At 49.2% G+C, this 12,248-nt stretch overlaps 1 protein-coding gene across 3 annotated transcripts in view; it reads left to right on the plus strand.

Annotated features, from left to right (window-relative positions):
• PHF20 (PHD finger protein 20) overlaps nucleotides 1-12,248 on the plus strand; it is a 2,392,123-nt gene that overhangs the window by 1,242,530 nt on the left and 1,137,345 nt on the right. For all 3 annotated transcript variants that reach the window (XM_069652246.1, XM_069652248.1, XM_069652247.1), the window contains exon 12: nucleotides 6,748-6,972. In XM_069652246.1, the coding sequence (XP_069508347.1) occupies nucleotides 6,748-6,972 (225 nt within the window). The remainder of the gene's footprint in view (nucleotides 1-6,747; nucleotides 6,973-12,248) is intronic.

A 12,248-nucleotide genomic window follows, 5' to 3' on the forward strand; every position in this document is an offset into this window, starting at 1 on the left:
CGGTCGTTCCCGCCAGTGAAGGTCCCGGTCCCGGCGTGGGAACTTAACGTGGTGCTGACCAGGCTCATGGGGCCCCCATTCGAGCCGATGCACTCCGCACCGATGAAGTTTGTGTCGTGGAAGACTGCATTCCTGGTGGCCATTACCTCCGCACGACGAGTGGGAGAGATCCAGGCCCTATCCTGCAAAGCACCGTACTTGACTTTCCATGCCTCGAGGGTGGTGCTTAGGACGCACCCCTCCTTTATGCCCAAGGTGCCGTCGGACTTCCATCTTAACGAGCCCCTGGTGTTACCTGTTTTCTTTCCGTCTCCTTCGTCGCCGGCCGAGAGGACTTTGCACTCACTGGATGTGGGTAGAGCGCTGAAGTTCTACGTGGACCGCACGAAGAGTTTTCGGAGGACATCACAGCTGTTTGTGAACTTTGGACCTGTGAATCAAGGGAAGGCTCTCTCGAAGTCTTCTATTTCCAGATGGCTCTCCGGCTGAATCATGCACTGTCACCGGTTGGCTAACCGACCGCTGCCAGGCCGTCCGAGAGCCCATTCGACCAGAGCGATCGCTGCTACTACGGCGTTCCTATCTGGTGTGCCCCTGCTGGACATCTGCAGGGCTGCTACGTGGAGGTCGACGCACACCTTCACGAGATTCTACTGCGTCGATCGGGATTCCAGGGAGGAGTCCAGGGTCGGCCAAGCAGTGCTGCGCAACCTGTTCGCTTAAGGTGAGCCTGGTGAGGAGGTAAGAGATGCTTAATGTTGAGCCTTTTGCCACCTCCCGTGGTTGTGCATGTGTGTACTGCTATGTATTCTTATATTCATGAGCATGTGAATCCATGCCAGACCCCATGCTGGAGAAGGAACAAGTTACTTACCTGTAACTGTTGTTCTCCAGCATGGGTCTGGCATGGATTCACATGCGAACCCTCCCGCCTACCCCTCTGCGGCTCTTCACTTGGTCATACTGCCACTTCACGTGCTACCAAATCTGAAGATGGCTGCCAGAGGCGGGGCTTAGGGAGATGGCAGTCATTGGCTGTGGTCAGTATGACGCAGAGATCAGTGATTGGTTACTACTACGAAACACAGATCAGAAACGAAACTGATACTGATTTTTCTTTACCGAGAATTCCCAGCCTGACGACGGGGAATATTCATGAGCATGTGAATCCATGCCAGACCCATGCTGGAGAACAACAGTTACAGGTAAGTAACTTGTTCCATACCAAGCATTTAAGGAAAACACCCCACAGACAATAAGGCAGAGTGGGTCCAGACCTCAGGGCCCCGCGCCCATACTCGTGCCTCCGGCCACTCCACTGACCTGCGAGGATAGGTTTTTTAATACGTTTATGACCCTAATGAGGTCTCTGTAGATGGGTGTCATCCTTAGGTCCCAGCTCTCCCTACTCCTATGCAGCCCCCGCTGCCCATGCCAGTTCCCACTACGCCAGCACTACCACAGCCGCCGCAACAACCGCCGGTTCTGGTCAGTACGCCACAGGCACCGAGTACTCCTCCTTCGTCTCTGGATCAATAGGACACCTTGGTTGACACGGATGAAGAGGAGGACTTGGACCTACCGTCGTTGGCCTAGCCCTTCCACGAACGGCTCGCCGGCATGGCCGAATGTTTGTGCCTTCCACACCCCGAGGTGGAACAACCAGAGGTGATGGTTTTGGCAGAGGTCCGCACTCTACGCCCCACAGCTAGAACGGGGATTCTGATGCAAAAGGACGTGGTCGCATTGGCCAAGAAGGCATGGCTTAAACCCCAGTCGGCGCAGCCTACCAACAGGCGCCGCAACACCAAGTTCAGGCAGATGGAGGGGGATCCACTCTTGCTGTCGGCCCAGCCGCAGCCACACTCCTCAGTGATCGCTGCAGCATCGATCTACTCCAAGCCACAATCGTCTTTGGCCACATCTGCCTCTGCACTCCTGGGAAAGGAGGAGAAAATCCTGGAAGCATACAGGATGAAATGTACTCCAACGCTTCCCTCCTTCTGCGTCAGTCTATTGCGGACGCTATGCTTGCAGCTATCAATCAGCAGCTTTGGTGGGAAATCGCGGACTTCTTCTGGAACTTCTGGTGCAAAGCCAGGCACGCTTCAAGGCAGGGCTGGCCGAGGCCAAGATTGACGCCCAAGACATAATGGAGTCCACGGTGGCTCACATAGACACCTCTGGCTGTGCCATCTGCATCACTACAGACAGGAGGAGGATGGCCTGGCTTTGGGTGACCAAGTTCAACCCAGACGTACAGGAACGAATTCTGGACCTTCCCTTTGACGGTTACAACCTCTTTCATTCCGCCACGGACGAAGAACTAGATAAGAAGATAAACAGTTCCCAGACTGCAAAATCCTTATCCATCCTCATGATGGCCACTCCCAAGGCGTATAGCCAGATGCACCAGCTTTTAGACAAGGTTCGGTCCTTTGGCGGGTTCCGGGATTTCCAAGAATGGTCGTCCAGGCAGCCGGACAGGTCCCCCAGCCAGCACTGGCGCAAGCAACACAAGGCCGCACACAAGGGCTTTTTTCAGTCACCCTCCTCTACCTCAGCCTCTGACGCAAAGAAGGCATGATACGCCCATCCGGGTCCACGTGTCTATGGTGTGGGGGCAGGCTTGCCCTTCACTACCAATGATGGTGCACAAGGTTTGTGGACCCCTGGATCCTATCTGTAGTATCCACGGGCTACCGCCTACCAATCCCTCCCGCTCCCCTCTGCTCCCAGATTGGGACAACAACCCTGTTGGCGGAAATTCGCTCGCTCGTAGAGAGTCAGGCGGTGGAAGAAGTCCCATCCTCCCAGCGGGGTCTAGGTTTCTATTCACAGATTTTCGCCATAAACAAGAAGAACCAGGCTGGACTAAGATTTGTATTGAGCCTTTCCACCTTGAACCTTTCCCTTCCTCTTCAAAAGTTCAAGATTGTTACCCCAGCCCTTATAGCAGAGACACTGTGCAGAGGAGAATGGATGTGATCCCTGGATCTGAAGGTTGCTTATTTGCACATCCCGATATGGCAGCCCCATCAGTCCTTTCTGAGGTTCACAATCGGGGGGGTTCCACTTCCAATTCAAGGTTCTACCCTTCGGCCTCAATTCGGCTCCCAGGGTCTTTACAAGACTGATGAATGTGGTGGATGCTCTTTTCAGGGCCCAGGGTCACCACGTCTACCCATACCTAGATGACTGGCTCGTCAGGGCAGGGTCTCCAGAGGCAGTACACCACATAGCGTCTGCCCCCATGCTTACACTACATGAGTTGGGATTTTCCATCAATCTCAAGAAGTCACAGCTGGAACCCACTCATTCTCTGATGTTCGTGGGCCTCATCTGGGATACCGGTTAGGGAGAATATTCCCCTTTGAGGACAACATCACGGCCATCAAGAGGGCCACCGGGCACTTTCTCAGCAGAGCGGTGACCTTGGCATGGTGGTACCAGCACCTCTTGGGCATTATGACAAGGTCACCATCACCACAGATTCATCCCTGAAGGGTTGGGGAACTACACTGGACAACCACATTGTCCATGGAGTATGGTCCCGGCAGGAGCAAAAGGCCCACATCAACTGGCTGGAGTTGATGGCCATCTGGCTCGCTCTCAATGCCTTCCTACCAATGATCAGTGGCAAGTCGATCCTTCGCCACCTGGCACAACAGGGGGTGCCCCCAGTTCACGTCCTAGCAGGGACAGGGCTGGGGCTCACTGGGCGATGCGATGCAGATTCAGTGGAACAACATGCACGCATATGCCTTCCCTCCCACTTCCCTCGTTCACAGGGTAGTGTGCAAGATATGGGAGTCCGAGCACTTACGGATCATTCTCATTGTTCCGTGGTGGCCGGCAAGACCTTGGTTCTCAGAACTCCTCAGCCTGTCGGAGCAGCCCCCGATACATCTTCCGCTGGGCCCAGCTCACCTACTATCAAACAGGGAGGCACAGTCATCAACCGTGACCCCTCCTAAGGTTAGCCCTCGCAGCGTGCAGCCTGAACAGGTCACACTAAGGCAGCTGGATCTATCACAGGCCAACCTGGACATCATACAGGGCGCAAGGAGTGATGCTACCAGGAGCCAGTACAAAAGCAAGTGGAGCAGGTTTTGTCACTGGGCAGCTTCTAGGAAGGTCGATCCACTGACCTGCAGGTTGGGAGACGTGCTATCCTTCTCTGCACACCTCGCCCACCTGGGGTGCAAGTAGACACATGCCGCACCTATCTGGCGGCCATCTGAGCCTACCGGAACTCGGAGGAGAAGCTCTTTTCCTCCTCCAACCCAGTGGTTAAAAGACACCTGGCTGGCCTGACCAGGCTTTAGTGAGACCTCAATGTGGTCCTGGGCACCCTGGCACATAAACCATTTGTGACAATGGCGTCCGCGGACATCAGGTTGGTCACCATTAAGATAGCCCTCCTGATGGGCCTTACCTCTGCACGTAGGGTCAGAGAAATTCAGACTCTGGTGGCTTCAGCGCCTTATACTACGTTCCATGAGGACATGGTGGTGCTTAGAACACACCCAGCATTTCTACCTAAGGTGGTCTCGTCTTTTCATCTTAATGAAGAGATAGTCCTACCAACTTTTTCCGCTGACTCCAAGGACGGGCCTCAGAGGGTACTGCACTGTCTAGATGTTAGGCAAGCCCTAAAATTCTAACTCGACAGAACTAAGAGCTTCCGCAAATCAGAGGCTCTATTTGTCACCTTCAGTGGGTCAACACCTGGCTATCGGGCTTCCAAGGCCTCCATAGCAAGATGGATGGTTACGGCCATCAAGGAGGCATACACGGGGCAGCATAAGCCTCTGCCAGCTAATATGCATGCTCACGCTATTAGAGCCAAGGCAACGGCGGTTGCCTTTCAGAGGCATGTCCCTTGGCAGGTCATCAGCAAGGCGGCTACATGGGCTACGCCTTCGGCCTTCTGCAAGCACTACTACTTGGATGCCTGCTCAAGGTTGGATGCATCATTTGGTCTGACAGTCTTGAGGAACTTATTTTCCTAGGAGGGTCATCTCTCCACCCTGGGGGCTACATTCAGTTGTAATCGCCCATACAGTATGGAGGAAAAGGGACAGGATGTAGGAGTTATTACAGGTTACTCACCGTAGTGACTAACGCACTCCTAGTCCATAGTCCCTATTCCTCCATATGTCCCACCATCCTCCCCCCTTATAAAACTAGTGTCATTAGGCAATGGTAATATTGTCGATGCGTCAAAGGGGACTTGGGAGTGGTGCCGGTGGGCAGAGTCAGGGGAATCATACTTACAGTTCTGCGCTCTGCACGCATTTAAATTTAAAGGGGACAATGATTTTTTCTGGTGAAAAAGGTTCTGTCTCCCATCCCTAGCAATGGACGGCCATACAGTATGGAGGAAAGCGGACTATGGACTAGGAGTACGTTAGTTACTGCGGTGAGTAACTTATAATGTATTGCCCACTTCAAGTGACAGACCCTTACATTTGTGAAAAGAGCTACTAAACTTTTATTAAAGGTGCATTCAAACATACATTAAAAAATAAAGAACTGAAGACTTGATTGCATGAGCCTTGATGTTCAGTTCTGATTAAAATGATTTCATCAGCCCTTCCCATGGCGAGATGGCACTGCATTGTACACATTGATGAAAGAACACTGCGCTTTCAGGGAATGAAGCTTTGGCAATGCCAACAGTTTTGACTTATTGTAGCACAGGATAGGCATTTTCCAGGCACTGCACTATTTGGCCATACAATGGCAACATCTGGAAAACTGATTACATGGGCATATGATAGTGCCTGGCAAATGCCTAATGCCCATGCACAAACTAAAACTGTTGACTTTGCCAATGCTTGTTTTTAAGTGAACTTATAAATCAAGGAGCCGAACGCACACTTCATTGAGACATTTTTTATTACACCAGTAGTACATCTATTTCTGGAATTAAGCCATTAACTCTCAGCAGACTGTTTAGGAATTACACTGGCAGGCCAACATTTGATGTTATTGCTTGATAGATCTAGCTCAAAGAGATCCCAGGTGGATTTGGTGTGGGAGGATCGACAAGTAGTGGGTGGGAATGGCCAGATGGAATAGCATGGCGATGGACTGATAAAGGGTGGGTAAGTTACCAAATACAACCAACAAGATGTGTGTCCCGCCTTGCGTGTCAACTCTCTCCTAGCCTGGAATCACCCAGTTGGCCCTGTGCTCCTCACTAGATTTTGTGCAGATAGAAGAGCTTTTTTTCACCAGTCACTTGTGCACCAAGGGATTCATGTCAAACATGGCCAGGGTTGGACTGGGGCATAAAATTGTCTCGGCACCAATGAAAAAGTGGTCCACTGTTGCAAATGGCAATTCTTTACTTTTGGGACAGATTGTTTTGGTATTACCTAAGGTGGAGGTTTTTGATAAAATGTGATGCAAAATGTGCACTTTAAAGAACATGTATTCAGTAACACTTTTGTTTTGTGGTTTTGGTTCACCCATTGCCCTAATGCTCTACATGCCTGTCCTAACCTGAACATGGGCTTCTGCCATAGTGGGACCCACACTGGAGCAGACAAATTAAATTATTTTAAGGGTATATCTTAGAATTTTGATTTATGATTTCCTCTGAGCATTTCACGCCGGATGATTGTAAAAGCCAAGTGCCTAGTTATTATTGTAGTGGTTAGAGACAATGGTTTACACCGTGGCCTAGGATATTATTTTGTAATGTAACTCAATTTCATTTTCTATGTATCAATTTAGATCTCCCATCAATACCGCCAGAACAATCAGTGAAACCATTGCATAGTGTTGAAAAGGAAGAAATATTGCACACAATTGTAATTAATCATGACAAAGATCCGATACCCAGACGTTCATCCAGGCTGTGTTCCAGTGCTATTAACAACATGTTTGATGTGATACCACCTCAAGCAGTATCTGAGCCTTTAAAAGAACACATTGTTACTGCAGTGGAAACTCCAGAAGGTGAGTGACTTATTTCTGCAAGCATAAATTGGGAGACTGGTAAATGCACATGCTTGTGACTTTATGCGAAGCAGTGAATACATTTCCACACTGCTGCATCCTGCACTGCACGTTTGCCGATCTGTGTTGTACAGCTATGTGGTCAATGTTTTAGCCTGCAGACTCCAGGCTCTAGTCTTTCCGAAATGGGCACTTATGCAGGGTGGATTCCCCACTGTCTAAAGTGTCATACATCTTTCATACAACTTAAATATGTTGTTCCTAACTATTAAGTAGTGCAACTGCTAGTGGTTGTACTTCTACTAGCGGTAGTAGTATCGGTCATAGTGGTTGTAGCAGTAATATTGGAGCTATGGGTAGTAGTGCTATTACTACCTCTGTTAGTGAGGCTGGGTTAGTTGTCTTAATATAAATGCTACCATTAGTATTAGTAGGGCAACTACTACTGGTAGCAGTTCTATTAGTGGTAGTAGTACTGGTAGTTATACTATTTTTACAAAAACAGTGGCAGTGGTTGTAGCAGTAATATTGGAGCGATGGCTAGTAGTAGTATTACTACCTCTATTGGTGGGGCGGGATTAGTAAGTAAACATGTCAGTGTGAAGACACAGAAAATGCAACTTGTTACATTACCCCCTTTATGTCAAGGTCTCCTTAAGGGCTTGAGAGCAGCTCACAAAATGAAAGACTACTTTAGCAAGAAAAATGAGTACAAATAGGTTGAACATAAGATGAATGCAAAAGTGTTTTCGCTGGAATGTACGCAGCGGATGAAACTTGTAACAGTGCAATGTACGCTTTTTTTGTTAAACTTTGTCCACTTTAAGAGGGTGGAAACAAATCCAATTCTCTGGCATGAGACTTCTAGAAGTTCAAATCGGTTGAGAGAAACTTAGCACTAATGGAAGTAATTGTGAAAGTTATTGCAAGCCCAGGAGAATACTACCAATATATGGGGGTCTTCATTCAAGAGTGTATTGTCACTGCCAAAGGATCAACAGACAGCTAGAAGCCCAAAGTATAACATTCAAAAGAATGTATTTTACAATGAAAATATAGCAAGACTTGGGGCAGACTTGTAACCAGCATATGGGAAAACTCAAAGAAAGCAATGATGGGCAGTTTCAGCTGTAGATTTGCAGTCTATCCCCCCCTTCCTTTTGGCTCTGTGGGCTGGCAGACAGTCACTCACCATTTTTGGTGTTTTAAGTGGCGTGTCACCTCTTTCACAGCATGGTTTTTCCTTGTGCTCTTGTTGCATTTTACAGAATGCCTTTACTTTGTAGACAAGAACAATACCTTCAGTTTCTGATGCCCCTGGGCCAAGATTTGGTATTATGGCTCTAGACCACTTAGGACCCGGGAATTGCATAGTTCAGACTGTGGGTGCCTTTTGCAGATTAACTAGTCTTCGCCAGCACTGGGGTGGTAGGCTTCCTACCTCGCGGACTCCCCTAATAATGAGACCTTCCTTCTCCTAGCCCCCTTTGCTCTTCCCGTACGCTTCTGCTTTTCTGCTCGCCTCTTCTTCCTTCTCATCACCCTGCTATAGCCTGGTCCCCTTCACCTCCCCTTCTGGCTTTCACTCCTCCATCTTTCTTGCCTTTTTTATTTGCTAGCATGTCCTTTCTACTCTCCAGGGGGTCTCCTTTCCTTAAGCTCTCCTTGTTCACTTTCTCCATTCTCTTTTCCTGCTTCCCCTCCACCTCGGTGTTATGCCGTGTCTCACAACTTGTGGGCGGGCACCTGTCTTCATTCCAACATCTATGGAGGTGAATAACATCATTAAATTGGGTGCATTCCATGGTAGCCTTCAGCCATGGGCACAATGAACCCTCCCCGCCAACAAACCATAATGAAATCTTCATGGACTTCAACTAAAGGTGCTCGCTCCTGTGACAAGGAGCTATAGAGCATGTCCCTCGTTCGCAAAAGGATCATGGGGTTTACCTTCGATTACCTGGTCTGAAAAAAGTTGGGTGGGTGGAGACCCATACTCGACCTACTCTACCTCAACAAATTCCTCCGCTCACAAATTTCTCACCCAGCTTGCCAAGGGATATTTTCTATCATCCCTGCACATCTAGGAGGCCTGGTTCCAAATTGCTATTCACCACTGCTGTCTCAAGTTACATTTCCTTGCGGCAATCCCCCACTTTCAATTCAAGGTCGTCCGCCTATTTTTATTTTCATTTTCCTCTAGTCAGCCTAAGAGCGTTTACTAAATGCCTTGACTCAACTGCAGCACATCTCATGAAGTCAGGGATCCGCGTATAACCTTATTTGGCCAACTGGCTGATCCAAGCACCATCCCTCACACAGGGTCTACAATACAAAAGGGCCTCGGAAATCTGTCTGCCATAACTACAAAAAGCCGTCTATGATACCGCCTGAACGAATGGTATTTCTAAAGGCACACCTGGACACCACAACTTCCAACTGCGACCTCAAATGAGGGTGGAAATATCTGTGGCCTGCAGCAAAGCATACATGGTGCTATACGTGTTACTGTGAGCCGGGCACTATATCATTGGATTTGAGGATTCCAGAAAGCGAGCTGAGGCAATATCCTTGACTGTTTGGTGTCTAGAAGTGTGCTTTGTGCTATAACTGTGAAACCGTATGTAGAGTACAAGATCCAGAGGAAGACCAGCATGACTATTCTATCACAAGACCGGAGGCAAGCATTATGCTTTTATTCTTTATTTACTGCTCAACAGCAATTCAAAACTTTACCATTAAAACTGTTTTTTTTTTTTAAGAAAGTGTGCCCAACAGGCTTAAAAAACTGAAAATAAACAAAACATGGTACTATGAAGCAATAGAACTCTCAATCCCAAGAGTCTTAGAGGCTCTGTAGTCCTAGCCTTGTTACTGTCCACCAATGGCAGTCCTTTGGTAACTATAAACCCCTGTGTCTACAGGTCCTTCCCTCTTCTTTTTTGCTGGCTCGACAGTTAAGTACATTTATTGTTATATCTTTATTCACGCTTCATACAATAGTTCCTATAGGCGCTTTTTGAGCGTGAGGTATAATCTTATTGTCATACAACTTCTATTTCATTAAAAGCGCGGCACCTGTGGTGTTTGACTCGCGCAGCGTAATAAGAAGCCGTTAGAGGTGTATAAACGCGGTTTCGTCGGGAACGTTAGTTGACTAGTCGGCAGGGCATCGCAGCGCCGACGGAGTGTTTTGCGAAGGAATGGGCATCCCGCGAGTGATCTTGCTCGCAGCTGGGAGCCCATTCCTTCAGTGACTAGAAAGACGCAAAGTCGCGAATCCGCTCAGAGGCGCAAACACGGTTGTGGGCCGGACAGAGTATTCCGCGCATGTGTCTTTCTCCTCGCGTAACGTTCAAATTTCGAACGTTACGCATACTTTGACAGCTCGCTATCGTCGTACAGATCCAGTCAGTCACTCGGCAAGACCTGTTCCCGATCGAGCGCGCTAAACTATAAGAGGCTTATAAAAAAAATTATTGTTTTACATACGCTCTGTGACTGCATCTGACAGGCAGTGTTCTCAGGTGTCAGAGCACCTGCTGGCAGCGCATTCAGGCAGAAATGGCCGGCGACAGAGCAGAGGAGTACTGGGAGGAGTACTCAGATCAGGAGCAAGAGCTGCAGGAGGAGGAAATAGACCTCTCCCAGAGCTTTAAAAGAGTTCTGGGTGATTCCCTTGTCAGGGCAGTTGCCCAAGTGGTTCAGCCTATTCAGGACAGGCTGCAAGTCTTGATTGGGCACAAAGGCTGGCAAAGATGAAGGTCCAGGTGAGGGGACCTCCTCCATCAAGCCTCTTCAGAATGATCATAGGGGGTTTAAAGCGGCCCGGAAGAGGAGACACTCTTCTACCCCCCCGGGCATAGACATGGGGAAGAGAGAGAAGTCCCTAGAGGCAGCTGATGCCTTTAATAGGCTCAAGGATGCGTTCCTTTCCAGATCAGCGGTGCCCAGCCTCGTACCCCCTACCCCAGGGGCGAAAAATATAGGGGTTTTGCTCTCCTCCGCAGATGAATACGACGAACAAGAGGAGGAGGAAAGAAGTCTGTCAGGAAGTGGTACGGAGATGAAAGGAGAGAGACAGACTGAGGGAAAAGCCAGCCTGGTGAGAGTACCCCCGAGGACGATATGTCTGATATGTTTGAACCTGAAGCCATCAGGCATCCGAGATCCACAGACTGGACACCATCCCCTAAAGTAGCACTATACATGGTGCAGAAGATACGGAAACCCTTAGAAAAAGAGACCAGGTTCAGATTGAGGTCAGAGTGTCCCAGGCCAGAGCTCACGGAAAGGTAGCAGAGACCCCGGAGCTTGACCCCAAAATGTTAACCTTCATCACGAAGGCCGGTAAGGACACCAGAAGGAGGTTGGACCGTGCATGGCGGTCCTGTCAAGATAAGTTATTAGATTTGACAGGCCCCATAGCCAAGATTATGGATCTCGCAGAGAGAGCAAAGGACACTGGAGAGCCGGTGGATCCATATGTCTTGGCAAACACAGCCATCTCAGCAGAGAGGCGTAGGTCTACACTTCTAAAAATAGACAATAAATTAGGAGATCTGGCCTGTTACGAGGCAGGTGAGGGGGCGCAGGGCCTCCTATTTGGCGACACGTTCGTCAAAGAAATGAACAAGTTCGTAGGGATGTACACAGCACTTGAAAAAGCTCCAGCCTCGATCAGGAAGGTGTTCCCAACCCGGGTTTTTGCAGGGGCTGGCCGCAACAGAGGTCGCTCGTCCGGCCGCAGTAACTTTAACAGAAGACCTCAAGGGCCTAGGGCCCAGTACTGGGAGTCCCGTTAGCAGGATGCGTTCTTCCCGAGCAGAGGAAGAGGATTCAGAGGGCGCCGAGGAAGAGGGTACTTCAGGCAGCAGAATAGCTCCACAGGTGAGAGTGAGCGCAGCGCGTTATCCCCCTGTAGGCGGAAGGGCGTCACTTTTTATGAGCAATTAGCGCGAAATATCAGTAGATGCGTGGGTTCTTCAAACAGCCCAGGGATTTCATCTAGAATTCGTAGGGGAGTCAAGGCAGACTCAAATCCCTCAGCGCATGCGAAGCTCAGAGCAGGAGATAGCACTTTTAGATGCAGAATTAGAAGCGCTAGCGCGAAAACAAGCGATAGAGCAGGCGCAGCCGCACTCAGAGAGCTTCCTGAGCAACATGTTTCTGGTTCATCGCAAAGGAAAGGTGAGACCAGTGATCAACCTAAAGGAGTTTCAAAATGGAGGGAATGCACTTGCTAGCAGACCTCCTCAGAAAAGACGATTGGTTAG

This window comes from Ambystoma mexicanum, chromosome 3p, assembly GCF_040938575.1.
Source record: "Ambystoma mexicanum isolate Mex_15411 chromosome 3p, UKY_AmexF1_1, whole genome shotgun sequence".
Lineage (NCBI taxonomy): Eukaryota > Metazoa > Chordata > Amphibia > Caudata > Ambystomatidae > Ambystoma > Ambystoma mexicanum.